Raw genomic sequence first — 27,266 nt, 5'->3', positions numbered from 1 at the left:
GAAATAGAGGAAACCTTGGAAAATCGCTTAAGGGTAAGAATTAGGCCATCATTTTTAAACTACATCTCAGAGTCTCTCAAACACACTAGAATACAAACATGCTTGAAGAATGAAGAATCTGCCGGGCATGGTGGCTCATGCCTGTAATCCCAGCACTTTGGGAGGCCGAGGCGGGTGGATCACAAGGTCAAGAGATCGAGACCATCCTGGTCAACATGGTGAAACCCCGTCTCTAGTAAAAATACAAAAAATTAGCTGGGCATGGTGGCGTGTGCCTGTAATCCCAGCTACTCAGGAGGCTGAGGCAGGAGAATTGCCTGAACCCAGGAGGCGGAGGTTGCGGTGAGCCGAGATCGCGCCATTGCACTCCAGTCTGGGTAACAAGAGTGAAACTCCGTCTCAAAAAAAAAAAAAAAAAAAGAATGAAGAATCTAATTTACAAAGGGATCATGTTCCAGGAGTTCATTTGTAAGGTAGGCTGTTTGGAACTTATAATAAGCTTTCTGGCAGAAACAATATCCAACGAGCGCCTTGAGTTTCAGGCTCTCTTTAACCCAAAACCTTTCTCTCAGCCCTCTAAGACCTTGGCTCCTCTAAGTCTGGCATAAAAGGTATGAGAAGAACCACTTTCTGCTTTCCTACTGTACCTTATATGAGACTGTATTAAAATTCTTAACAGGTGATATTGGAATCAATTGTTTATGTACTTTTCTTCCACACTGGCTATTTATGCTTGAGGGAGGAGCTGTGTCTTACTAATTCAAATATCTCTTATTCCTCAGCACTGTGCTGGTAAATGATGGCTACTGAATGAGTGAATGAGTGAATGAATGAATAATTGAGTCAATGGGAGTTCTGTCTGAGAAGAGGAGAGCTGAAATCTCAATACCTGCGAGATGAGTCAGGGTGGCTCCCTGAAGAGGTTACTACAAAATCCTCTGGCAACAAGCTGGTTTTTTTTTTTTTTTCAAATCTGCATTATTCATGATCCTAGTGCTGTTTCTATATCATCTGGGTTGGGCCACTAATGACTATGGGAAATTTTCCCAGAGATGTCACGTATTTCCTCATGGAGCTCTGTGCTCCCTTGGAAGGATCTTTTCAAGAACAAATGTCTATTAATTAGTAATGGCTCTTAGAATTCGAAGGCAGGTAACTGTTGAAAGCCTATTGTTAATTAGAAAGCAGAAATCTCCAGACCAACAAATACAGAAAGGTAGGTATCACATAGAAATAGAAAATAGAGATCCTAAATGATTCATAAACTTGGTGGTGGACATAAAACAAATTTTCCTGGTGACACCAGAACAAGCAGAAAAGTAGAGTTCTAAGTAAAATGGACTCTCCCTTGCTTGGTCTTACCAGCCACAGCTATGTCTGAAAATACTTTCAGACTACTCTGCTTCAGCGGAGATGACAGGAATAGAAGGAAGAGAAGGTGTTTTGGAGTATCTCCCCTCATGCTTGCAAACAGCAGTTCTCTCCACCTGCCTCTCCCAGTTATGCCTGTGGTCTGGCCTGTATCCACCCAGCCCCTATCAGTTTAGAATTTGCCCCATTGACTGCTGCACTAGACTTCCCCCAAATTTTCCCCTACTGCCTATAATGGTTGTAAAGTTAAAAGAAAATTGTCATCTGTACATCACTTCAATTGCTTGCACAAATAACCTATGGGATATTATTATGGTATAATAATCCCTGGGACACATTGGCCTGGGGATTAGGAGGTGGTTTTGTTTCTCAGTGGCCTGCGGGCCCTAGTCCTTTGGGCTTCACTTCAAAGTATTCAGTTGTTTGACCCTTCCATGAGACTTTCCGGATTCTCATCAAAGGGGCCTGCGGAGACCTCACCTCTGAACCTTCCAGACTTGCCTGGTCATGACTGAATTTGAAGTAGGTGGACAGCTTAGTTGCTCTCTCTGGGATCCCTGCCACATATAATTGAACACAGCTTTTCACAGATTGTGCTTTTGGTGGTTTAATAATAACAGCCCAGTAAATGCTACAAATTTATGATCTATGATTCTAAGAGGGCAAAGAGAGAAAAATACCTTCATATAGACTTTGGTAGGTTATTTTTCATGTGAATCTAGAGATTCCTAAAAACAGAATGTGATGGTGTCTAAATTCCATAGAAGGAATCTTATGCTCTCATTTGCCTTAATCCAACAATCATTTCTCCACATATTCTTATGTACTAAAATCTGAATTTAATTTTCTTTTACCAGCACAGCTAATTAGTAAACCTAATTCATTTGCCGACACTCATGTAGGGCATGTTTTGTTAACAAGATGTTCTGACAGGACGTTGTATACTTTTTTTTTTTTAAGAAGTGAAGGTTTTTAAGAAACAGATTATTTAATACATTCTTTTAACATTATTTAATTATAAGGATATATCATCATTTATCATAGTCTTTCTGCAAGTGGAAAAGCTTCTAGGAGGCCAATTAAAAGATTTGATAAGACATTTATATGAGATAATTTTGTTACATTGAATGTAAAAGAAAGACTAGTCAAAGATCTATAGACTCTTTGGGTAATAATCATTGGGCAGTCAACCAGGTGAGGAAGTAAGAGGTCTTCAGTGAAATTCCATCAAAAAATTACTTGACCATTTTTTTCAGGATGCTAATTTCTTGCATTGTAGAGAAAGTTTTCATTCCAGACCAAATATGAATTAAATGAGTTACACCATATACAAAACTTTTCTTTATTGAAGAGAATAGAGTTTCCACTGACACTTCCCAAGATTCTTGTAATCCAGGTAAAAGAAAAATAGCTAGAAGAAAAAAAAATCCCCTTTTGCCTTTCTCTCTCCCTCCTTCTTTCTTTTTTACTTTCTTCCTTCTTCTCTACCTCTCTTCCCCTCCCATCACGAACACATTCTAAACGGCTCCACAAATTTATTTTCCTGAAGATATTAGTTAACGTAACTCTACTTAATACAAGTCAGAAGTATTAAGTGAAACTATGATAACTAGTATCTATCATTCTTATTTTATTTACAATTCCAGAATCAGCATTGCCTGAATTATTATAACATTGAAATCATGATTATTTCATCTAATGGAGAAATTAATTAGTACCCACAGTGTGCAAGATTTTGTGCCAGGTTGTGTGAGAGAAGGATGAATAAAAGATAAGCAGACATGCTCTCTGGCATTTGAGAACTTCAAATCTAGTGGAAGACGACAAGTACCTTATTTGGAAATCTGCAAAAATTTTGATAATTATTCTCCCTTTTTGTTTAGGTCTTGCTGGAGCATAGAAGTATTGACATTAATTTGGAAGGAGAAAATGGAAATACATCTGTGATAATTGCATGCACCAAAAATAATAGTGAAGCACTGCAGATTTTGGTTTGTAATTAGTCATATCTTTCTGCTTTCTTTATCTTCTCATGAAGACAATATGAATTATTATTGTTTACAAAAGCTCTTAAGTTTTTCTCCCTAGAAAAATGTAAAATATAAAAACTGGGTCAGAAAAAAAGTTATTCTGTGTGTTTTTGTGTATGTAGTCACTCCTTAAGTGGATCTGAGATTGCTTATAGAAGATTAACAGCAAAGCTGTAAAGAAAATTATGAGAAAATCAAAGTGAAAAGAAAATACAGCCAGGAAAAATTGAGATGAAGCTGGTGGGCAGGATAGAATGTAAAATACAAAGTACATGGCCTGGATGTTATAAAGATGGATTGTACATATGATTCTGAGCATCTGAATAGTCAAAGGAAAGATGAATATAGTCAGCTGCAGACATATTGGGCCCACAAGAGAAAAGGCAAAGGAAACACAGCTCCCAAGATGTGAAGAAATTATTGCCATATGTTCTCAAAAACAGAGCCCTGCATGATATAATGACAAAGGTTCTTAGCTGTATGCCTAAGAGTAGAGCCAACCTTGTCTCTGGTGAGGCTTCCTGGCATGGTCCAGTGAGGCGATGGAGATACCTGTCTGCTTGACTTCCTCCTGCTTCTGGCAGTGTTCTATCTGAGTGTGCTGTTAGAATCCCAGCAAACAGTCTTTTTTCAATTATCCCTTAATCATGTGCGTGTTATCCAGGCCATGGTCTTCACCATCCCAGAGAGTAAGAAAATAAAATTAAATAATTTAAAAATATTTGCCTGATGTTTAAATGTACCATAAAAATATGTTTTAGCATCTTTACTAGATGGACTTAGAGACAGGTACATCCTCTAAGCTGTCATGATTGGACCACAAAGAGAATAAATGACATAGAGAATAAAAATAAATTAATGAACACTCAAACCAAGAATTTAGGAAAATTAAATTAACCAAAAGAAAATTGGAATAAAGAAATAGTATTGTTGAAAATACTATAGAAAACAATATTTTTAAAAGTCTGGTTTCCTTGCAAATTTAATTTATGTGTATACTGTATGACAGCGTTGTTCAAAAAAGCTTTTACTTAACAATATTCTTAAATAATATGATTTTATAAAGTACAGTTTCAATTTCTGGACTCTCGCTCTCTATATAATTTCTGCAAGATTATATATAAACTGATACTATCTCGAAAAGTTGAGATTAAAGGTAGTATTGGCTGCTTTACACTTTTCTACTTTTTCCTTTTTTTTTTTTTTTGAGACAGAGTTTTCACTCATTACCCAGGCTGGAGTGCAATGGTGTGATCTCGGCTCAATGCAACCTCCACCTCCTGAGTTCAAGCCATTCTCCTGCCTCAGCCTCCCTAGTAGCTGGGACTACAGGCTGCGCCATCATGCCCAGCTAATTTTTGTATTTTTAGTAGAGATGGGGTTTCACCATGTTGACCAGGATGTTCTCGATCTCTTGACCTCGTGATCCACCCGCCTTCCCCTCCCAAAGTGCTGGGATTATAGGAGTGACCCACTGCGCCCGGCCTCTACTTTTTCAAAATAATTTTTTTTTTTTTTTTTTTGAGACGGAGTTTCGCTCTTGTTACCCATGCTGGAGTGCAATGGCGCGATCTTGGCTCACCACAACCTCCGCCTCCTGAATTCAGGCAATTCTCCTGCCTCAGCCTCCTGAGTAGCTGGGATTACAGGCATGCACCACCATGCCCAGCTAATTTTTTTTTTTTTTTTTTTGTATTTTTAGTAGAGACGGGGGGGTTTCATCATGTTGACCAGGATGGTCTCGATCTGTTGACCTCGTGATCCACCCACCTCGGCCTCCCAAAGTGCTGGGATTACAGGCTTGAGTCACCGCATCCGGCCCCAAAATAATTTTTTATAGTAATTAGATATACTTAAAACTGAAGGCTAATGATTTCCAGAAAATTAAGAACCTTCATTAGTGAAAATATTTGATTATCATGGTTTAATAAGAGTAGTGGCACATTCATTTATTAATTATGCATAAATAAAGGGAAATAATCTGAGAAATATTATCTCTTTATTTGCATCAGAAACTGAAAATGGTTATAGAAGTAATGATAATGTCTTTAAAAATCTCATCAATCCCACTGAAAAAATGTGTTGACTTTATTTGCTGGGGTATCAAGATTGATTGTTGTTTTTACGTTGTTACTTCTTTGGAAGATATAAAATGTCTGTATTTCAGATTCTTAGCCTACTTCAAGATTACCTTCTTGCCTAGATTTTATCGCATATGAAACTCTCTATGTACTTTTACATAGACATACAATAGTAAAATGATATGGGAGAGGCATGTAAATTCTCATCCACCCTTGTGATTTGGGGTTTAACTAGTGTCATTTTTCATTCTGTTCTTTTCTTCCAGCTTAACAAAGGAGCTAAGCCATGTAAATCAAATAAATGGGGATGTTTTCCTATTCACCAGGCTGCATTTTCAGGTTCCAAAGAATGCATGGAAATACTATTAAGGTTTGGTGAGTAGAGGCTTTTCCATGTGATATACTAGAAATAAGTCTGTTCTGGTGGATGCTGTTCATTTGATTTTTTTTTTCAGACTGAGTCTTGCTCTGTTGCCCAGGCTGTAGTGAAGTGGTGCAATCTTGTCTTACTGCAACCTCCGCCTCCTGGGTTCAAGTGATTCTCCTGCCTCAGCCTCCTGAGTAGCTAGAATTATAGGCATGTGCTACCACACTGGCTAATTTTTGTATTTTTAGTAGAGGTGGGGTTTCACTGTGTTAGCCAGGATGATCTCAATCTCGTGACCTTGTGATCCACCCACCACTGCCTCCTATAATACTGAGATTACAGGTGTGAGCCACCACACCCAGACTAATTTGAAAAATATTTAACAGAATTAAACAGAAGCTTTTATGTGTCTCAGTACCCTTTCTTTTTTTTTTTCCTAATAAAAAACCTCCCTATTGTTCATTTTATATATTTGTTATGTTGAATGTTATTTTCTTCTAAAGGTGAAGAGCATGGGTACAATAGACAGTTGCAGATCAACTTTGTGAATAATGGGAAAGCCAGTCCTCTCCACCTGGCTGTGCAAAATGGTGACTTGGAAATGATCAAAATGTGCCTGGACAATGGTGCACAAATAGACCTAGTGGAGGTAAGTCTTCATATTCTCTACGACACTTTTATCTTAGAATTGTCATAACTGTATAAAAGGCTGTACAGCTCTTTTACAGTTAATTTAGATCGAAATACATACAAGAAATATTATTTCCTTCTGCTGATAAAGAAGCAGAACAAGAAAACACCCCAAGTTTCAATCTGTGTAAAGAATATTGAGAGCTCCCCAAAACAATTGCAGACACAAATACAGACAGAATAAAGAATATATGTCTAGTGCCATTGCCACCAAATCAGTTGAAGCCTCCCCTCAGAAGATAACGTTCAGCCAGGAACATTAAATCCCAACTATGAACGTATTTGGTTTTAGTTCTACTCAGAAGAGCTATCATTTTTAAACTAAGGATCACTTAACTAATTTCTAAGAATAGGTATGTGAAAGTGTTGACTGTGTTTGGGATCTGACCTCATGCCATGCTTCTCTTACCAAAAGTGGAGAGTTTTGGCCCTTTTTCCTTCAATGTCTGAGTTTTGGGTGGCAACAAGCTCCCCTCCAGGATACCGCAAATGCCTGTGTTTTCTGAAGGAAGAGAAGATTAGTTATTAATCTCATGTGGCTTCTGGACACTGATCCTAAGTCCCTTCAATATGGAAATGAAGAGCTGCCTTTGGTGGTATGGAGTCTGAAGTCACTTCATACACTGAGTACTTACAGCAATGAATGAGACACTGCTCTCATGTTCCTGGAGGAAAGAATGACACCCAGACAAAGATGGAGGAAATATTTGCCAAGAGTTGTTATATTAGAAGGAAGCTCAATTGTCAGCTACAATTTGGATATGGATGCTTGTCTTTGCAGGTCCATAAAATCAAGAAATATCTGTCACATTTCAGATGATTAATGATGATCAATCTGATTGATACTCCTTGATTTTATGAACCTGGGAAGAAAAAGCTCACAGCTCAATATAAATTATATTCTTACATTGAGATTTAAACATTGATTCTAGTATTAAAACCCTTTACAGAAGGGGAGGTGCACAGCCCTTCATTTTGCTGCCACCCAGGGAGCCACTGAGATTGTTAAATTGATGATATCGTCCTATTCTGGTGGCATGGATATTGTTAACACAACCAATGGAAGTGGTGAGACCATGCTTCACAGGCAAGTTTCCTACCTGTCATTCTGTATACAGACTTTTTGTCTTCATGTGTTAAATTAGACATTGCAAGGAGCCATTAGCACTAATGCTAGGAAAGATTTTGTGGTTCAAAAGAAGAAAGCAAATATAACAAAGACCCTGTGGATCAACTGGAATCTCGTATGGTCCTTGGGAATGAGAATAGAATGTTAAAGAAATTTCACAGAACAAAGTCACCTGGGGTGTTTTCTGATTCAAGTCCAGTGGATATAGGCTCAAGATTAATTTTCTATATGCTAAAGATGTCTACATACAAGGTCTTCCAAGCCATTTCTAATCTGTTCCAATTTCTCATATTTATTTTATCCCCATTTTTATTGACAAAAATGGAGTAGATACATATGTTTATTTCACCTTTCCCATGCTAATCCTTCTGCTAATCCCCAAATTATAGATAAATGGTTTCAAAGGATATAGTTTCAGGAAATTATAACCAAGTTGCCAAAACAATAACCAATTGATTTGAAGTTTAACAGAAATACACATCAGGCAAAGTGTATTAAAACATAGGCTTACTAGGTTCTGGGACAGAAAATAAGCAGTGTAGACTGGAAATTCAGTTCTTGTGGAAAGATAAGTACTAGATGCTACCCATGTGAGTGAAAGAGGTGTCTGAGGCGAGCCTTCACTCTCTCGGTCTCTTAGACACACACACACACACACACACACACACACACACACACACCACAGAGTCAGTGCTGCCGATATATTTTTAATAAGCAACCAGACCTGGAAATCTACAATATCTCTTAGAAAAAAAGAAAGTCCAGCTACCAATACAAGATCTGTTTCTAATAAATGTACACACTAGCAAAACTACAAGGCACAATAGGATATGTTTGAATAGAATGGAACTCCCACTTAGGATGAATTTGCAAAGTAAAATTTTGTAGCATAAAAGTAACAAAAAATATGAAGTTAACAAAAGGCCAATTTATTTCCAAGAAAATAGAAATAATAGGGCATTCCAAAAAGAATTTTAAAATAAAGATATTTGAGACCTTAAAATTTAAAGGAAGGAATAATCAGTTATGTAAAACTAAATATATGAAGATAACATAAGATTGTGAAAAACAGATTGTCATATATGAATCCAATATTGGTGATACAAAAATGATTCGGTAAAAAAAAGTTAAAAAGGAGTCATTAAAATAAAATGAAAACTTGGTAGACTAACCTCTAGACCAGAGATTCTCAAACTGTTGCATGTTACAATCATGTGGGCAGCTTATAAAATCCCAGTGACAATCTATAAACCTAGAATATATCAAAATCTTTGGGAAGAGTCTCAGGAGTTAAAGAAAAAAAAATTGATTCTAATGTGTCACCAATTTACAAACCCAATGATTAGATTATTATTAAAATGTATCTTTAGAACACAGTCTTAATATATTAATATGCATAACAAGAAATTAGGAAAATGGGGCATTAATGTTAGAATTTGTTCCCTGAAATTACTAAATATAATTAATGTCTTTTAAATATAATGCAATCTCTGGTCAATTTGGGATGAAAATTAGCAAACCGATTCTGAAATTTATGTATAAAAGTCCAAGAATAGCTGAGACAATCTTGAAGAAAAGAAATGAGATTAGTGAAGGGAAACACATAGTACTGACATTTGTTATGGTGGTGCTTTAATACAGATGGAAAATTTTACCTGCTTTGTAATCAATGTTATTCTTATGACTGTCCGTGAGATGATACCAAAATGTTTCAGTTCTTTCCAGAATTATTTTTGACTTCACAAAAACTCAGAAAAGCCAACACTGCCTTTTAACTTTTGCCAAAGAGGAGTCCCTCAAAGAGGAGGTTTTGAACCCTGCAGATGAATTTAAGGCACACCTTACATGTAGCTGTTGCTATTCCCCATGATCATAGCAATACCAGCGATTCCCTTGTCTTTTCTGTCGTGGGACAAATGTTACTACTCACTTCATAACATCTTCATGGTGATTTTATAGGAGAAAATAGGTTTACTAAAGGATGAGGAAGAAAATATTGTGATGTATTTGGTGTTTCCCTATTATTACTTTGAAAATGCTACCCTAATCAGAATCAAATTACAAATTTTAAAAGCTTACTAATTCTCTAACATTCTATCCTGTTATTCTATGATTGGTTAAATTCACTTTTCAAATATAGTAGCTTTATGAAATACATTTATGTTGACATCAATAGTACTTTAATTATAATATTTATAATTTTGTGGTTTTTTACAGAGCTTCATTATTTGATCACCATGAACTAGCAGACTATTTAATTTCAGTGGTAACTATTCCATTTACTAGTTTATTTTTATTACTATTTATAGTTGAAGAAATCATATAATTATATAATATGGATTTTCAAAAATGAATCAAATTTTTATTTCTTGCATATTAGCAAAAACACTGTACAAAAAGATGACTGACATGCTTGGAAGTAGCGTATATTCTATATGAATACCTAACGGCCAAACATTACTGTGAAGTTAAAAGTATCAAAACATACTTTTGGATATCCATATCTGTGGTTTTAGAGCAGGAAATTTGCGGGTACATTGGAAGGAAAGCTGTTTCCCGTGGTCTGTAACAGGATCTTAAGGGAGTGTGGGCTTGGGCGGTGACCCTTCTTCAGCACTGGTGGCTTTAAGATGGAGGTAGGACAGACAGCACTGGGGAAGCTCCTATCCCAGCTACCTCAGTGCCAACTTTAAAAACTGAGGAGTTGTCAAAGATTTATTATAAGTGAAAGTATGAAGCATGAGATCTTTTTCACTCTGGGAAGTGGCATCAGTCAGCTTTGAGCTGAATTTTAATAAGCCCTTTACACGGATGAACGTTTGGTGAATTTATTTAAGCTACACCATATCAGCAATGATGGATTTCCATTTTTAGTATTGAACATGTGTGTATTGTCAATGATAACTGTTGAAATTATGATAATTACACAGATGAATCCTGGGAGACTCATTATATTCCATAAACTATGCATTATATGCCATAAACCATAAACCATAGTCATGCATGGTTTCCTGCAAAGGCTGCCATCTCTTCACCAGACAGAACTGTGGCAGAGCCTCACCGACCACTATGGAGCTTGCCGGGGATGCTGTTCCCATTGTCGTCTATATTCAATGATCCCCCAAAAGAACAAAGAAATATTCACATTTAGATTTTAAGCTACTTTTATTACCCTATCTAAAATATAGAATTATTTCCATGAAATTTTAAAAAGCCTTTGATTTCTTGTCATATCAAATATTATAATACATAATGGTTAACATTGACTTATTCATTTAAAAAATATATATTTAATGTGATTTTTAAATATAAATTTTATTAATGTTTGTTTAAAATTTTACTTTAGGATTTGAGTGATTTCAATTCAATTATTTCAGTTCATCTATTTCAGATAAAATAGGATTTTATAAAACAAGCAAATGTTTTTTTGTGACCGTTTCTTTCTTTTCTTTTTTTTTTTTTTTGAGACGGAGTTTCGCCCTTGTTACCCAGGCTGGAGTGCAATGGCGCGATCTCGGCTCACCGCAACCTCCGCCTCCTGGGTTCAGGCAATTCTCCTGCCTCAGCCTCCTGAGTAGCTGGGATCACAGGCACGTGCCACCATGCCCAGCTAATTTTTTGTATTTTTAGTAGAGACGGGGTTTCACCATGTTGACCAGGATGGTCTCGATCTCTTGACCTCGTGATCCACCGGCCTCGGCCTCCCAAAGTTCTAGGATTACAGGCGTGAGCCACTGCACCCAGCAGTGACTGTTTCTTAAATCATATGTGCAATTAATTTGGAAGCCTTTTAGAATTGTAGACATTTAAAAATTATTTCTTACAGTGGAAACTAAACAATTGATCCAAGTAAAAGGATATTATTTTTATGATTCAAGTAGTAACTAGAGCTATTACCAGGTGTCTTTAAAAAGTCTAATATATGGTAATAGTTTCTTGTTGAAATTATAAAAGTCCTTGATTTCTGTTGATACAACATGTGAATTATGGAAAAATTTCAAATCATTCTATAATTAGCCATATGCATTGGTGCTAGCCATAATATAGACACTCTATCAATGAATTACCATTAGTTAGATATTTCAATATGCTGAATTATCTGTTTCTAAACTCTTTGTTGAATGACTTGTTTGATTTTTAGGGGGCAGATATTAATAGCATCGATTCTGAAGGACGCTCTCCACTTATATTAGCAACTGCTTCTGCATCTTGGAATGTTGTAAATTTGCTACTCTCTAAAGGTACTAAGAGGTCTTTGGAAGTACTACTCAATTTGGTTAGATGAACACTCATAGTATACCAAATGAACATTCATTGTCTGCCACCATCTATTGTGTGTCAGGCCCTGGCCAGGTGCTGTGAATACAAAGATAAGCAGAACACTTTTCATGTCTAGAATAATTTTTAGTTCAGTAAGGGAGAAATTTTTGAAAAGATAATTTCAGAACAATAGGTAACATTTATAAAGCAATTGTTATGCCCCAGGCATTTGCCAAACCTTTTTAATCAACCTTCTTTCAATGTATCAGTCCTATGTGATGTAGGAACTATAACTATCCCCATTTTAGATTCTAACCTGGGCCTCTGATAAGAAAGAAGTGAGGTGTTCTTCTCTGTTATTCTCTTCTTTCTTTATCGCTAATGTTTCTATATTTATATTTTATGCTTTAAAAAGTAAGGCCTCATGTACTAATGTAATGTATCACATATTTTCTATATCACTGACACACAGACACAGTGTAAGGTAAACCCATTTTTAAATATGTTTAGTTTTCTCATCTAAACACGATTTCCTGTAAACTAAAGGCCAACAATGTTTTAAGTCAAAATTTTTTTGGTAAGTTGAAAATCCACATAAATAATGCTTTAAATAAATGAATAGAATTTATATTTACATAGTGATTTTTTTAGGTGCCCAAGTAAATATAAAAGATAATTTTGGACGTAATTTTCTGCATTTAACTGTACAACACCCTTATGGATTAAAAAATCTGCGACCTGAATTTATGCAGGTAATGTATATCTATGGATTTCCATTAACTGAATTGGGTTCAACAGGAAATAAACTACTTTTGTTTATTATAATTTTTGTTATTATGTAAACTGATTCTGGAATTTTAAAAATGTTTTAAAATAAAGATGACATATTTGAATATTTAGTTACAACACAGTGATGGTGGTGGTGATGATGATGATAATTGTATTGAGATTGTTTCATATACAATCATCTATGATAAAGATACACCCTTAATTAGTTCGATTTTCTTCATTCTTTGACCATTATGATTCGCATATCAGTGGAAATGCCAAGTATGAGAATGAATTATCAATACTCCACTATCAATTAAGAAAAATTACTCAGCATACTTAATTTGCTGAGGAGAGGTTGAAAGCATTGTTTTTGTATTTATATTCACCAGCTAATACTTACTGAATGACTATCACATGCATATGAAATATACCATATTTTATCATAAATAAATTTCAATATTGTCACAGTCTTTAATAAACAATAAAAATTATATATGTATTTGAATATTTAAAAAGCAGAATGTTAATTGATAGGCTTAGGATACTAGTTTATCATTCATTTTTTATTTACTATACATATAAAAGATAAAGTAAACCTAATGTTAACATTCCATTCGTTTTGTCTAACAGAACATATTAACATGAAGCTGTTGGGTGTTATTTGGGGGTGGGAGGAAATGAGAGGAAGGACAGAGGGAAGCCATGATCAAATATGTTTGAAAAAATATTGAGTTAAAAATGTTAAGTACATTTTCCTACTTGCAGGATCTCTCAGATCCTTTAATATGGTAATGTAGATTACATTGAGACAGAGCATTCAACTTCATTCAAATTTATTTTACTCTAGAATCCTTTAGATTTTTTATGTTTTTGGCTCCAAGGAACATATTGTTCCTTGTTGAAAAATATTTTCCTACAGAATAGTTTGAAAACCATCAAATTAACATAGTAGCAGAGTTATTTGTATAACATTATTTTTTTCTGTAGATGCAACACATCAAAGAGCTGGTAATGGATGAAGACAACGATGGGTGTACCCCTCTACATTATGCATGTAGACAGGGGGGCCCTGGTTCTGTAAATAACCTTCTTGGCTTTAATGTGTCAATTAATTCCAAAAGCAAAGATAAAAAATCACCTCTGCATTTTGCAGCCAGGTAGGAGTCAGTCTAGCAATGTATGAACATGTCTTCTTTCTGTTTAATATTTGCTTTGAAAATATGAAACCTAATTTTTTCCAAGTTATGGGCGTATCAATACCTGTCAGAGGCTCCTACAAGACATAACTGATACAAGGCTTCTGAATGAAGGGGACCTTCATGGAATGACTCCTCTCCATCTGGCAGCAAAGAATGGACATGAAAAAGTAGTTCAGCTTCTTCTGAAAAAAGGTGCATTGTTTCTCAGGTGAGGATATATGATTGGAGAATTTATAAGTCTCTTTAATTTGCTATTTTCAGGCTATTTTTTCATCATATTTTAAATTATATTTTCTAACTTTGCATCTAACTAAGTACTTTTATCCATTTTATTTTATCATCAAAACACATATAAGTTCTGAAAATACTGAAAGGGAAGTCAGTATTTTTTTCAACTGACAAAGACTTTGACGTTTATAGAGTTGAAGAAGCTTGTTCAAGATCACAGAGTAAGTGGCTTTGTGTAGACTGTTTCTCAGAACCTTTGAAATGCAGTTCCCCGTATTTTACCTCATCATGCTGCCATCTTCCTATGTAGATACAAAGCTGTGGTTGTGTATGTGTGTGTGTACATGTACACTCACGCACAAAGCATATAAGTTCAAATACTCTACTTTTCATTCAATCTGATGAATGGTAGACATAAAATTCTCCCTTTAAGTGACAACAGGAGATAGTAAAACATTTCTGAATTTCATCATACTTAAGTGACCTCAAGCACAAGAAACAAAACCAAATTAAAATATGGAAGCATAATAAAATATATGGCATAATTAATGATATTGTGGTAAAAAAGAAAATAGTGAAAACATTTTATAGTGGTTTTTCATTTGGTATTTTATCACAGCAGTATCAAAGAACTTAGTAGGTGAATGTTCCAAAACACATATCTTTACCAGATTGTTAATGCCAGCAAAATTGGTGCTATAGCTGCAAAAATGAATGTTTTCTGAATTTCTTCTGGTTTACGAGGAAACACCAAGCAACCGACCTGCAAAGGAGACCCACTAGACCCAGACCAGACAGCTGTTGCTTAATTCCACCATAACTGAAATAGCAACATAGCTCTTGCACCCTAAAACATCTGCTCACTAGCACTGAAATTAAATAGCGTAGGGAATTTTTTTCTGTCTAATTCGAAAAAAAGGATAACTAATATGACAAGTCTTCATTGTCTTTACATCTTGAATTTCTGTGAAAAAGGATAAACCTTTTCAGAAGCAATTGGGTAAGCATCTTTCAGAGCACAAGAGGAAAGTTTTTCAGATTTGAAATCTTAGAATAGTAAGTGAAACTAAGCTAAGTATCTTATAGCCATGTACTATATTATTAGTATTATTACCAGTAACTATTGACCACAAAGACTAACACTACTTCATAAAGGTTTTTTTTGATACAATGTTCAATGAAATAGTAAAACAAGATTTAAATTGATGGATATATGTTCATTATAGCTTTGAAAAAATTATGTATGACACAGACACACTAAGTGTACTTCTACCCCAAAGCGTTTGGTAATATGTTTATATACTTTCATATTTTAAACCACTAAATAAAAAATAGTGTGAATCACATTAGAAATAGGTTATTTAAGATCACTGAGCTTGAAATTAGCTCATTTATCACAAATGTTTTATAAATGTTTAGTTGCCAGATCTCAATGCATTTTTTTGTCATCAGATTTACCTAGAATGAACCAAGTGGAATCCCATCCCACTTGTCATCTGTTAAGTGTATGCACACATCTTTTCTTAACTCTTTACCAGTGACCACAATGGCTGGACGGCATTGCATCATGCATCTGTGGGTGGGTACACTCAGACCATGAAGGTCATTCTTGATACTAATTTGAAGTGCACAGATCGCCTGGATGAAGATGGGGTATGTACTGTGGTCCTCACACTTACCCAAAATTTCAGCATAGCAGAAACTTCCAACATTGCCAGAAAATCCTCCTAGACACCTTTTACCTTCCTTGTACTTTTTTGTTGGGTGTTTAGCAAGTGGACTCTTGAAGTATGAGTCAAAAGGCAACAGAAATGGGAGAATACCAAGGGCTGGATGAATGTTGAGAAAACCCCTAGTCTCACAGAGGCTGGTCCACAGGCCACTGTGAGTTGATGGTGAAGTTTTACTCTGTTAGGCCCAGATAAATGAAGGCATGAGTGAGTTTTCATTAAAATAAGTGTTGTTTTGAAGTGTATTGATTTGAAATGCTGCCCTTTATTGTGCAACTATGTCCTTCCTTCTTTGGGAGAAAGTATTGAAATAAAAATGATGGAGATAGAAGATTCTTGTTGCCTTTTCATAAAAAAAAAAGTCTTTATGTGGGGAAACTAAAAACTGGCAAACTTATAACAGTCTGTGATTTTTAAAAACTTTTATAAGCTTAGGAAACCCCAAATCTATAAGCCACTGCTCTCCAAATGATCAATCTCAGGAGTATTTTCTTCTGTGTTCAACCCAACATCTTTACCCTGAAAAGCTTACCCTTTGTCCTTGTCGAAAACAACACAAAACAAATGCCTCAGAATTCATTCTCTCTCTCTCTCTCTCTCTCTCTCTCTGTCTTTGTTTTTTAGAGAAGGAAAGAAAAAAAGGAGTGAAGGAGAGGAAAAAAGAGAAAGAAAAAGAGGGAGAGAGAATGGGAATGTTGCTTTATTCTGAAAATGGGTGTTGAAAACCTCTTTTCTGCCAATAATTGTGCTTAATAATGGCCAATCAATATTTCATTTAAACCTATGAGTAGATGTGATGTGGTACTGACAAGAATGTATATTTTGTGTATTTAAAGTAGAGAGTTCTATAAATGTTTATTAAGTTTACTTGTTCCAGATCTGAGTTCAAGTCCTGGATATCCTTATTAATTTTCTGTCTTGTTGATCTATCTAATATTGATGTTGAAGTCTCCCACTATTATTGTGTGGGAGTGTAGGGAGTCTAAGTCTCTTTATAGATCTTATGTATCTGGGTGTTAGGATCATTAGCTCTTATTGTTGCATTGATCCTTTTACCACTATATCTTTGTTGCTTTAAGATCTATTTTATCAGATGTGAGAATTGCAACTCCTGCTCTTTATTTATTTATTTACTTTTGCTCTCCATTTGGTTGGTAAATGTTTCTTCATCCCTTTGTTTTGAGTCTTTGTGTATCCTTGCATGTGAAATGGGTCTGGATGTAGCATACCATTGGGTTTTGGCTGTATCTTTTGATTGGGGGATTTAGTCGATTTAAATTTAGGATTACTGCCATTTGATGTTAACTGGCTGTTTTGCCCATTCATTGATGTAAATTCTTCTTTATGTTGATGCTTTTTATTTCTTGGTATGTTTTTAGAAAGGCTAATACTGGTTGTTCCTTTCTATGTGTAATGCTTCTTTCAGAAGCTCTTGTAAAGCAGGCCTGGTGGTAATAAAATCTCTGAGTACTTGCTTGTTCATAAAGATTTTATTTTTCCTTCAGTCGTGAAGCTTAGTTTGGCTTGATATGAAATTCTGGGCTGAAAGTTCTGTTCTTTGAGGATGTTGAATATTGGCCCCCACTCTCTTCTGGCTTGTAGGGTTTCTGCAGAGAGATCTGCTGTAAATAAGTCTGATAGGCTTCCCTTTGTGGGTAACCTGACCTTTCTCTCTGGCTGCTGTTAGTATTTTCTCCTTCATTTCAACCCTGGTGAATCTAATGATTATGTGCCTTGGGGTTGCTCTTCTTGAGGAATATCTTTGTGGTGTTCTCTGTATTACCTGGGGTTGAATATTGTCCTGCTTAGCTAAGTTGGGAAAGTTTTCCTGAATAATATCCTTAAGAGTATTTTTCAGCTTGGATTCATTCTCTTCGTTGTATTCGGGTACACCTATCAAACGTAAATTAGGTCTTTTCACATAGTCCCATATTTCTTGGAGACTTTGCTCATTCCTTTCTCTCTCTCTCTCTCTCTCTCTCTCTCTCTCTCTCTCTCTCTCTCTCTCTCTCTCTCTCTCTCTCTCTGTCTCTCTCTCTGTCACACACACACACACACACCCCACACATGCACACTCACTATAAATTCATTATTTTGAAGCTTGATTCTGAACACCAGTTTTAAATGCTACATATTTTGGTATTAAATAGTTAGTGTTGCTAAGATCTTTTAAGCTGTTTAGCAGTGAAACAAGGAAGATTAGGCATTGTCACCACATCTTCTGTGTCTGTTTTTCTTCAAAAGAACACTGCACTTCATTTTGCTGCAAGGGAAGGCCACGCCAAAGCCGTTGCCCTTCTTCTGAGCCACAATGCTGACATAGTCCTGAACAAGCAGCAGGCCTCCTTTTTGCACGTTGCACTTCACAATAAGAGGAAGGAGGTAGTTCTTACGACCATCAGGAGCAAAAGGTACTTCCTGATGTCTTCTTGCCCACTGTCATTAAGTGTTCTCTGGTGTCGGGGATGATTTGAAGTCTGAGAGAAAAGGAAAGAAAAGAAATGAGTTTCAGTCATTAATCAAAATTTAAAATATCAGTTGTTCACATCACTTTTCAAAAAGTTTTTAATTTTTAACTTTTTTTTTTTTTTTTTTTTGAGACAAGGTCTAGCTCTGTCGCGTGCAGGCCGGAGTGCAGTGGCGTGATCTCTGCTCACTGCAACCTCCACCTCCCAGGCTTCAGCAATTCTCGTGTCTCAGCCTCCCAAGTAGCTGAGCCACCATGCCCAGCTAACTTTTGTATTTTTAGTTGAGATGGGGTTTCCCCATGTTAGTTAGGCTGGTCTTGATCTCCTGAGCTCAAGTTATTTTCCCACCTCAGCCTCCCAAAGTGCTGGCATTACAGACATGAGTCACTGTGCCTGGTCCTTTTTATTTTTGATTAGTGTGGGCAAATAGTAGATGTGTATATTGATCAGGTACATCAGATGTTCTGATGCAGGCATGAAATGCATAATAATCACATCATAGAGAATGGTATCTATCCCCTCAAGCATTTATCCTTTGTATTACAAACAATCCAATTAGAGTCCTTTATTTATTTTTAAATGTCGACCTAAATTTATAAGTAAATTTTTTGGATGACAGCAGGTACCTCTCTGATCTTCAGTTTATATTTCTTTTCTTTTTCTAGATGAGGTTTCACCATATTGGTCAGGCTGGTCTCAAACTCCTGACCTCAGGTTATCCACTTGCCTTGGCCTCCCAAAATGCTGGGATTGCAGGCATGAGCCACCATGCCCAGCCCAGTTTATATTTCTTAAAAAAATAAAATATGAGTACATAAAACCAAGCTTCACAGTACTCTTGTCAGACTCCAGGGGTTCAGGCATGTGTAGTGTCTGGAACCATGTCATTGTCAAGCAAACTTTGCACTGCCCTACCTGAACTTTCATGGCACGTGCCAGTAGAAACCCTAAAACTGGATGCTGGTCAAAATATTCCCCAACGTAAATCCAGGTAGTTATCAGTGCCCTGTAATGGGATGTCTCTTAACACATAATCTTTATGGTTTCTAAACCATACTCCAAGGAATTTTAATGATGAAGTTAGACGATACTTTGTCTTGCTTCTCATAATAACTTTAAAATATCACTTTCTTTAATAATTACAGATAGATATGCACAAGGACCCAGTGTCACCTAGTTGTGGACACAGAGTGAACAATCTCATATTCAAGGCAGATCTAGTCTGTGTTTTTGAGCATGAGCAGTCTAAAAACATCTCCTACTAATCATCCCTTTAAAGTACATTTTAATGAAAGTGTTCAACCCAAACTTTTCTTTTGATAATGTAGATATATTAGATGGACTTTACTGATAGAGTGTAACAGAAAATTAGATAGGATCTAGAAGATGAATGGGCTCTTCTTTGCCACCACCTGCCACAGATTTAGTTCCTCTTTGGTATGGTAAGCCCCTTCTTACCCTGTTCAATTGGATGGTGATGAAGAAAATGGGCAAAATTGGAGTGTTCTGGCGGAGGCTGTGCTTTTCAATGCACTTTACAGGTGTTAATTTGTAGTTTAACTCAATACAGCATGTACACATGTATTAGTTGTTAAATTTGGGCCCAGTATTACACTGATGGTGTAGGTATGTGAACATGGAATCTCTACCCAATGTGGTCAGCTCTATAAGTACTTACCATTTCATGACTTCAGGAGAAAAAGAAGATATAGTCCCAGCTTCTTTGAATGGCATTTAGATAAAGAGACAGACCAATGATTATAACAGCCATTCTGAAATTTGCCCACATTCCTAATATCCAATAATGGACAAGAATCCATTTTACTGGGTTGATCTTGATTTACATGTTGGTTCCATTGAAACCAAGAGTAAGCATTACAGTTCATGAATAAGCTTAAATTTTGGTTTCTCCTAAAGAAATAATCTTGAGTTTTAGCTGTTGTACAGAACAGAAGGATGACCTGTGCTTATTTATTTATTTTTTACAGATGGGATGAATGTCTTAAGGTTTTTTGTCATAATTCTCCAGGCAATAAATGTCCAATCACGGAAATGATAGAATACCTCCCTGAATGCATGAAGGTAAACTCTCTAAAGCAAAACTCTTCCTGTGTTTATGCTTGGCATATATGATATGAGGATTTATTGTTGTAATCACAACCTGATAATTATAATAATAATAATAATTTCCATCTTTAAATAAAGCTTCTCATTTTCCATAGACCATAAGGGAAGTTAGATGATAACTATTTAAGGAAGGCGTTCTTGGATTAAAGAATCCTACTAGTTATCATATGTAATACAGAATAATATGCTAAATTTTTATATAGACAATCTACACCTATGAGAGAGTCTAGGAACTGGTGTTTGCTAGCTGAATAAAATCTTCATATATATTTTGCTTGTCATGCATGCTATTGTTGTTTCAAATTTGCATAAATTGCTAATATTTGAAATCAGGATACTTTCCTGCTTTCCTTAAGGAGGAAAGTAAGATATACCAGGAGGCAGTAAGATATAGTGACACAGGGAATAGAAGACCAGATTTGGTACCTTTTGGAGGTCCTGGGATTTAATCCTTGTGCTGCCTTTTGCTGTGTTGTTTTAGGCAAGTCATTTCACTTCTTTGAGCGTTATTTTCCGTTTTCTTTATTTCTGAAATGATGCTGATACTGATCTTACAAAGCGATTGCAAAAATGGGGGTAAAATATATAAAGTTCTAAGGATAATGGTTCATACATAATATACCTCCTACTGATTTTATACTGCTTATGTGGTTATTAGTACTACTAGCATTTATTATTTTTGTTTATTGAACAAAGACTTACTGTGCACTAAATATTTTGGGCATTTTTTCTTTATGATGCCTAATGAAAGTTGGAGCTAGATAGTACACAAATGGCACACAGGTAACTTTTTAGGTGCCTACATGCATCAAAAGACACGTAAATGCTCAGGGTTGAGAACAATCTCAGACTTTCTTATTCAGTCATTACAGTTGTTAAAATTTGTCTTAATGAATAATCAGAGATACAGATTTTTATAGAGTGTTTCCTACAACATTATTTATAATTGTAAAACAATGTTGGAAACATAAACAGTTGAAATTATACCAAAATGTTAATAAGAATTATCTGTTATCAAATTAGGATTCACTTAATTTCTTCCTTATATGACTATATTTTCTAGATAATTGTCTATAATGACATTATTATTTTCATATTGTGGCTACTTTTCAACAAAATAAATAAACTTAAATGTTTTAATTTAGCCTGACATAGTGCATTTGAATTACTTATACAACATTTCTGAAAAGTTCCTCTTGAAATCTCAGCCGCCCTCACCCAAGGCAGCCCATCCTTTATTTTGCTTATGTTGATAACCATAAAGTTTTCAAACCATAAAAACCAGACCTGCCTGTTTCTACCTTGCACAGTACTACTGGCTAGTCTTGTCTTTATTTTTCATGATGCTTTTCGTGGCCCCCAGTACTGCCATCCAGTCACCAACAGAACCTTCCTTGTAATTTTTCTTAGTCCCTTTGAAACCTGAGACCAGCCAGGGCCCTGTTTATTCCCCTGGATATAGTTTGACCCTCTACCCTCAAGTTATGCAGGTGGAGTTCACCAGATACCCCAGGAGGTCCTAGATGCTTTGATGGGGCTATAAGGGGTATTGTGTCCAGTCTTGGTTCCAAGAGAGCAGCCTGGCTTAAGTGGTATTTCTTTCTCAGGATCATAAATTTGGACCACTGGATTTGGGGTGTCTTGAATTGTTTACACAGCTCCCTAAAAACATTTGTTCCCACACACCATAGGGGTGGCTCTAATGACCCCATAAGTGTTCTTTCCCTGAGTTAAGTATCTAGAGGGTCTTCATGTATTTCTCACTACAATATCTACCCCCACTATCCTGTGCACCCCTCTCTAAACACATACTCTCTCCATGTTGCTTAGCAAATGAGGAATGGAAACAAGCACATTACTCCAGGCTGGGGAAATTCAGAAGATAGAACTTAAACCATAAAAGACTCCATTGTTAGGATGAAACATCTTGATTAGGAACAATAAGTTGTCACTCTAAGGTACTGAACAAAGGAATTAGTTTGACTATGCTTTACCCCAACTATTTTGGATCAGAAGTGTTTTGGATTATTTCAGAATATTTGCACACACACACACACACATATGTGTACATATATATATATATATATGTATATGTATATGTATATATATATATATATAGAGAGAGAGAGAGAGAGATATCATATGGATGGAATCCAAGGGTAGATACAAAATTCATTTGTGTTTCATATACTCCTTAAAAGCATAGTCTGAAGGTAATTTTATATAATATTTATAATAATTTTTATATAAAATTTGTAATATTTGCACATAAAATTAAGTTTGTATTAAGTACTTATGTGTAGAATTTTCCACTTGTGGCAATATGTGTGTGCTCAAAACATTTTGGATTTTAGAGTATTTCAATTTCATATTTTCAGATTAGGGTTGCTCAACCTATAATCTATATATCCTCTAAAAGCCCAGAAAGACATCAAATCTTAGGCACAATTAGTAGAATATCTCTTACTCAGATTTGAGTACATGCAATTTTATTCTCAAGCACATGTATTTGTCTGAATCACTTGGTATTCCTGAGGCACGCAGAGGTATTTGTAACATTTTTTATTTTAAACTTTAAGGACATGGATGAACCTGGAAACCATCATTCTCAACAAACTGACACAAGAACAGAAAATCAAACACCACATGTTCTTACTCATAGGCAGGTGTTGAACAATGAGAACACATGGACACAGGGAGGGGAGCCCTACACACTGGAGTCTGCTGTGGGGAAGTAGGGGAGGTACAGTCGGGGGTGGGGAGTTGGGGAGAGATAGCATGGAGAGAAATGCCAGATATAGGTGAACGGGAGGAAGGCAGCAAATCACACTGCCACGTGTGTACCTATGCAACTATCTTGCATGTTCTTCACATGTACCCCAAAACCTAAAATGCAATAAAAATAAACAAATAAAAGTTTGTTTCTGAATGACATATATTATAATTTATTCTTGAGATGCAAGAAGCCAAGGAAAGGAAATGTGTCTTGTGTGTTATTTTAGAAATAGGATAAAATCCTTCCTAATATCTAGTGTACTGCCCAGTATCTTAGCTAGTTTTTCTGTTTCAAAGGTACTTTTAGATTTCTGCATGTTGCCTTCCACAGAGGACAAGTCCTGCAGAGACTACTATGTAAGTTCATTTCATCATCATAATTTGAAACTTGTTTTGTTATAATTCTTTGAAAAATATTAAAAATATTGTTACTATTGATCTGTAATCTACTGTGAAGTATTGGTCTCATTTATCATGTTATTATATTATCTACCTGTGAGAGAATATTTCAATTTTCTCCTCAGTTTTCCCCTATTATTTTAATAGTTTCTAATGGCATCACTTAGTGTTATTTCTAGTCTTTATATTTCCTTGGTTAGTTCTTCCTTAATAATGAAGATCTAAGAGATCTAAATGATCTTTTGAGAATTACTCTCTTTCCATGCCTATGAGATATAAAGCAACTGAATAACAGCCTTTCAGGATATTTATTTTTAGAATCAATATTCAATAACAATTTCTTTTCTCCACTTGAAATAACTCAACTTTGTTCAAATCACTTAATTTTCAGCAGAATTGTAAACTTGTGTATTTGATTTTTCAGGAATGATTTTTGGGGTTCTATACTTGACTAACTGTACTTTTAAAAAATATATTCTACAGATCGAGTATAATTTTAAATATCTTCAATGCCCGTTAGAATTCACCAGAAAAACAACACCTACACAGGATATTACTTATGAACCTCTTATAGCCCTCAATGTAAGTTCAATGTTTTCATTATCTAGGTAGTTTCTAGCTCGGTTCTAAAATGTTTTGATACAGTAGTCTAAAACATTTCAATACTTGATGGATGGAGAGAATTCCAGTTTTACAGTTCTATGTCTAGGTCTGCCATGTGACTCAATCTTCTATTTTTTAATAAAGAAAGCAATCTTTTCTTTTCAATTGCTATAAAGTTCTACACTACATTTCTAATGGTCACTTAAGGCCTGCTCCAATACAGAATAAAATAAACCCTGGACAACACAGGTAAAGCTTGCCACCCCTATCTACCTTCATATTTCAGAGTTTTCTCCAGTGTAAACCACAGGAAAATGCAAGGGGTGATATTTCACAGCCACAGCTTCTAATTTCGGCCAGCTGCTGGGATCCAAGGTAAACGCTGACCATTCAGAGGTTCTTAGATTCCAGAGGAATGACCCAATTTGAAGTAGGCTTTGAAGACACAACATTAACTTGAATTTCTCAAGAAACTTTTTAAAAAGAAGCTATTAATTAAAAGATGCTTTTACACTTCTAGCCAATGAAGCAATGAAAATCATGCTTTTGATCCCTTTCAGTCTAAATCAAAGGTCTCAAACTGAAATAACAACAGAGAAAATAGTAACAGATGAGTAACTTAGGCTTCTGGTTAAAAGGACAGTGACTACTAGTTCGACAAATCATTTCTATGTGGCAATAGCAGCCCACACTTGTGTAAATACTGGCAACAAATTAAAATTGTGTCCATGCAAAGCAAAACATATATAAGGACTGGATTTGCAAATTTTGGTCTAGATTTGTGGTATCTAATATGGGAGGCAGTAGTCATATGTGGCTTCCTAAATTAAAAAGTAGTTAAAATTAAATAAAGTTAACAGTTTATTTTTAAGTCAGTCACACTAGCCACATTTTAAGTACTCAGTAGCCTATTTGGCTTGCAGCTCTCATATTGCACTGCACGTGTAGAAGACATTTTCATCATTGCAGGAAGTTCTATTGGACAACACTGCTCTAGTTCAATGAAGAATTTTCATTCACTTTCAATGAATTCATTTCCCTACAGTGAATCCTTTGGTACAGACCATGGCAGCAGCCATCACCCAAAGTTAAACCTACAAGGCTTACTGAGTACTTGGAGTGTAAGGGATGCAAACTCATGGGGATTTTATGCTCTAAACACTGGTGATGGCAACTGACTCACCTTTGCTGTCAGCACTTTAGCTCTCCTTGAGTATGTTATATTTTCCTATTATAGTTGATAACCCAGTGATCTAACAGTAACTACTCTATAGTTATACTTAGAAAATTTGTTGTATATGTACGTTTTTAAATTATAATTTAAAAAGTAGATAATACTTCTATTAGAAAGAAAACGTATCTATTTTTGTCTCCATTATCAGAATAAGAATAGGAGGAAATAAGATATATGTAGCATATAAAAAGAAATAGACAATACATAACAATGGGCAAAGTATAATTTAAATAAAGTAGGTTTACTTAGATAAATGCAATGCACTAGGTACCAAACCAGCACGTGATTCTGTGACATCTTAATAGCTTAGGAAACCTTGCTTTAGTTAGAAATGAGTTGAGTGGGCTCTTCAAGAAGGCAGCTGGGAGAAATTATTGTGCACAGAAAATTCGAAAGTCTAGATGGACCAAATAGAGAACATAAGAAATCAGATGCTGAGATTAAGACAAACTGGAGTGAGTGAAAAGCTAGTTCATTAATGGTGCATGCAAGAGTAGAGCTACTGTAGAAAGTGTAAAGTCTTATTTCTACTTTATTTGGGAGATATTTAAACTTACAATGTACTTGCATGCCTCAAGGGGTCGGTTTGCTGTATTATTAGTTTAAAAGCAGAGTTGCAAGATTTCAGAAACATAAGAGGATTGTTTTAATGAAGACACATGGAAAACAAGTTTCTGTATGTGTCTCTAGTATGGTGTTTTAAAACACAATTAATAGTAACATTTTGAATTGCTCTCACAAATATTTTTCCATATTTTTTATTTTAACTTGAAGAAACCATTAATTTTCAATGGAAAAAAGTCAATTATGCATGGAAATTTAGATAAGGTTTCAAAAACAATAGTTAGATCCTGCCAGGTTTCCGCCCCCCACCCCCAGAATAGCTAGATATGTGGCTTTTTGGGCTCCACTGGGCATCCAGCTGATAAGGAATATTTGCAACAAGGAATTCTTTAGTTCCCCCAGCATATTGTGTACAAATCTATCTCAATTACTTTTCAAATGGTTGGGGTAAAAATAAATTTGAAAAAGGAAAGGTTAACCTGGAAATATTCCATTGTTGTTGTCACAGTGGTAGTTTCTAAACTGCAATCTCTGGCTGCTTGAATCAGAATTATTGTGGTTCTCGTTGAAATGAAGTTTCTTAAGGCCCATCTTAGCCCTACTAACCAAGAATTCTTGAAGGTAGACCTAATAATAAAAAATTTTAAATAAGCTTCTGAAGGCTGGGTGCGGTGGCTCATGCCTGTAATCCCAGCACTTTGGGAGGCCAAGACAGGCAGATCACAAGGTCAGGAGAGATCAAGACCATCCTGGCCAACATAGTGAAACTCCATCTCTACTAAAAATACAAAAATTAGCTGGGTGTGGTGGCTCATGCTTGTAATCCCAGCTCCTCGGGAGGCTGAGGCAGGAGAATCACTTGAACCAGGGAGTTGGAGGTTGCAGTGAGCTGAGATCATACCACTGCACTCCAGCCTGGTGACAGAGTGAGACTCAGTCTCAAAAAAAAAAAAAAAAAAAAGAAAAAGAAAAAGAAAAAAGTCTTTTGAAAAAGATTTTTATGAACACTAAGATTGAGGAAATCTAATGCAGTGCTGATAAACAGTAAAAACTATAGTATAAGGTTTTTCAAAATGTAGGTGGGTGTTTAATGCAAAAACTAGAAGTTGTTTGATAGAATAATTTTGGGAAGTTCGAAGTTAATACAAGGAAGCTAAAACTAGAAATTCCAACTTCTATCTAAAAGCTATCTAGAAAGATGGACATTTTTAAAAACAGAGAGAAAGATAGAAAATTAAAG

The 27,266-nt window shown here is 35.6% G+C and overlaps 1 protein-coding gene across 2 annotated transcripts in view; it reads left to right on the top strand.

Annotated features, from left to right (window-relative positions):
* TRPA1 (transient receptor potential cation channel subfamily A member 1) overlaps positions 1-27,266 on the top strand; it is a 68,330-nt gene that overhangs the window by 19,346 nt on the left and 21,718 nt on the right. For both annotated transcript variants that reach the window (XM_002759008.7, XM_078352628.1), the window contains 14 exons: positions 3,255-3,362; positions 5,749-5,857; positions 6,353-6,498; positions 7,490-7,626; positions 9,886-9,934; positions 11,810-11,909; positions 12,580-12,680; positions 13,687-13,856; positions 13,942-14,106; positions 15,665-15,779; positions 18,101-18,267; positions 20,313-20,406; positions 23,524-23,583; positions 24,109-24,207. In XM_002759008.7, coding sequence (XP_002759054.4) covers positions 3,255-3,362; positions 5,749-5,857; positions 6,353-6,498; positions 7,490-7,626; positions 9,886-9,934; positions 11,810-11,909; positions 12,580-12,680; positions 13,687-13,856; positions 13,942-14,106; positions 15,665-15,779; positions 18,101-18,267; positions 20,313-20,406; positions 23,524-23,583; positions 24,109-24,207 — 1,620 coding nt within the window. The remainder of the gene's footprint in view (positions 1-3,254; positions 3,363-5,748; positions 5,858-6,352; positions 6,499-7,489; positions 7,627-9,885; positions 9,935-11,809; positions 11,910-12,579; positions 12,681-13,686; positions 13,857-13,941; positions 14,107-15,664; positions 15,780-18,100; positions 18,268-20,312; positions 20,407-23,523; positions 23,584-24,108; positions 24,208-27,266) is intronic.

This window comes from Callithrix jacchus, chromosome 16, assembly GCF_049354715.1.
Source record: "Callithrix jacchus isolate 240 chromosome 16, calJac240_pri, whole genome shotgun sequence".
NCBI lineage: Eukaryota > Metazoa > Chordata > Mammalia > Primates > Cebidae > Callithrix > Callithrix jacchus.
Note: the sequence above shows the minus strand (reverse complement) of the source record. Positions and strands in the feature narration are given on the sequence as shown.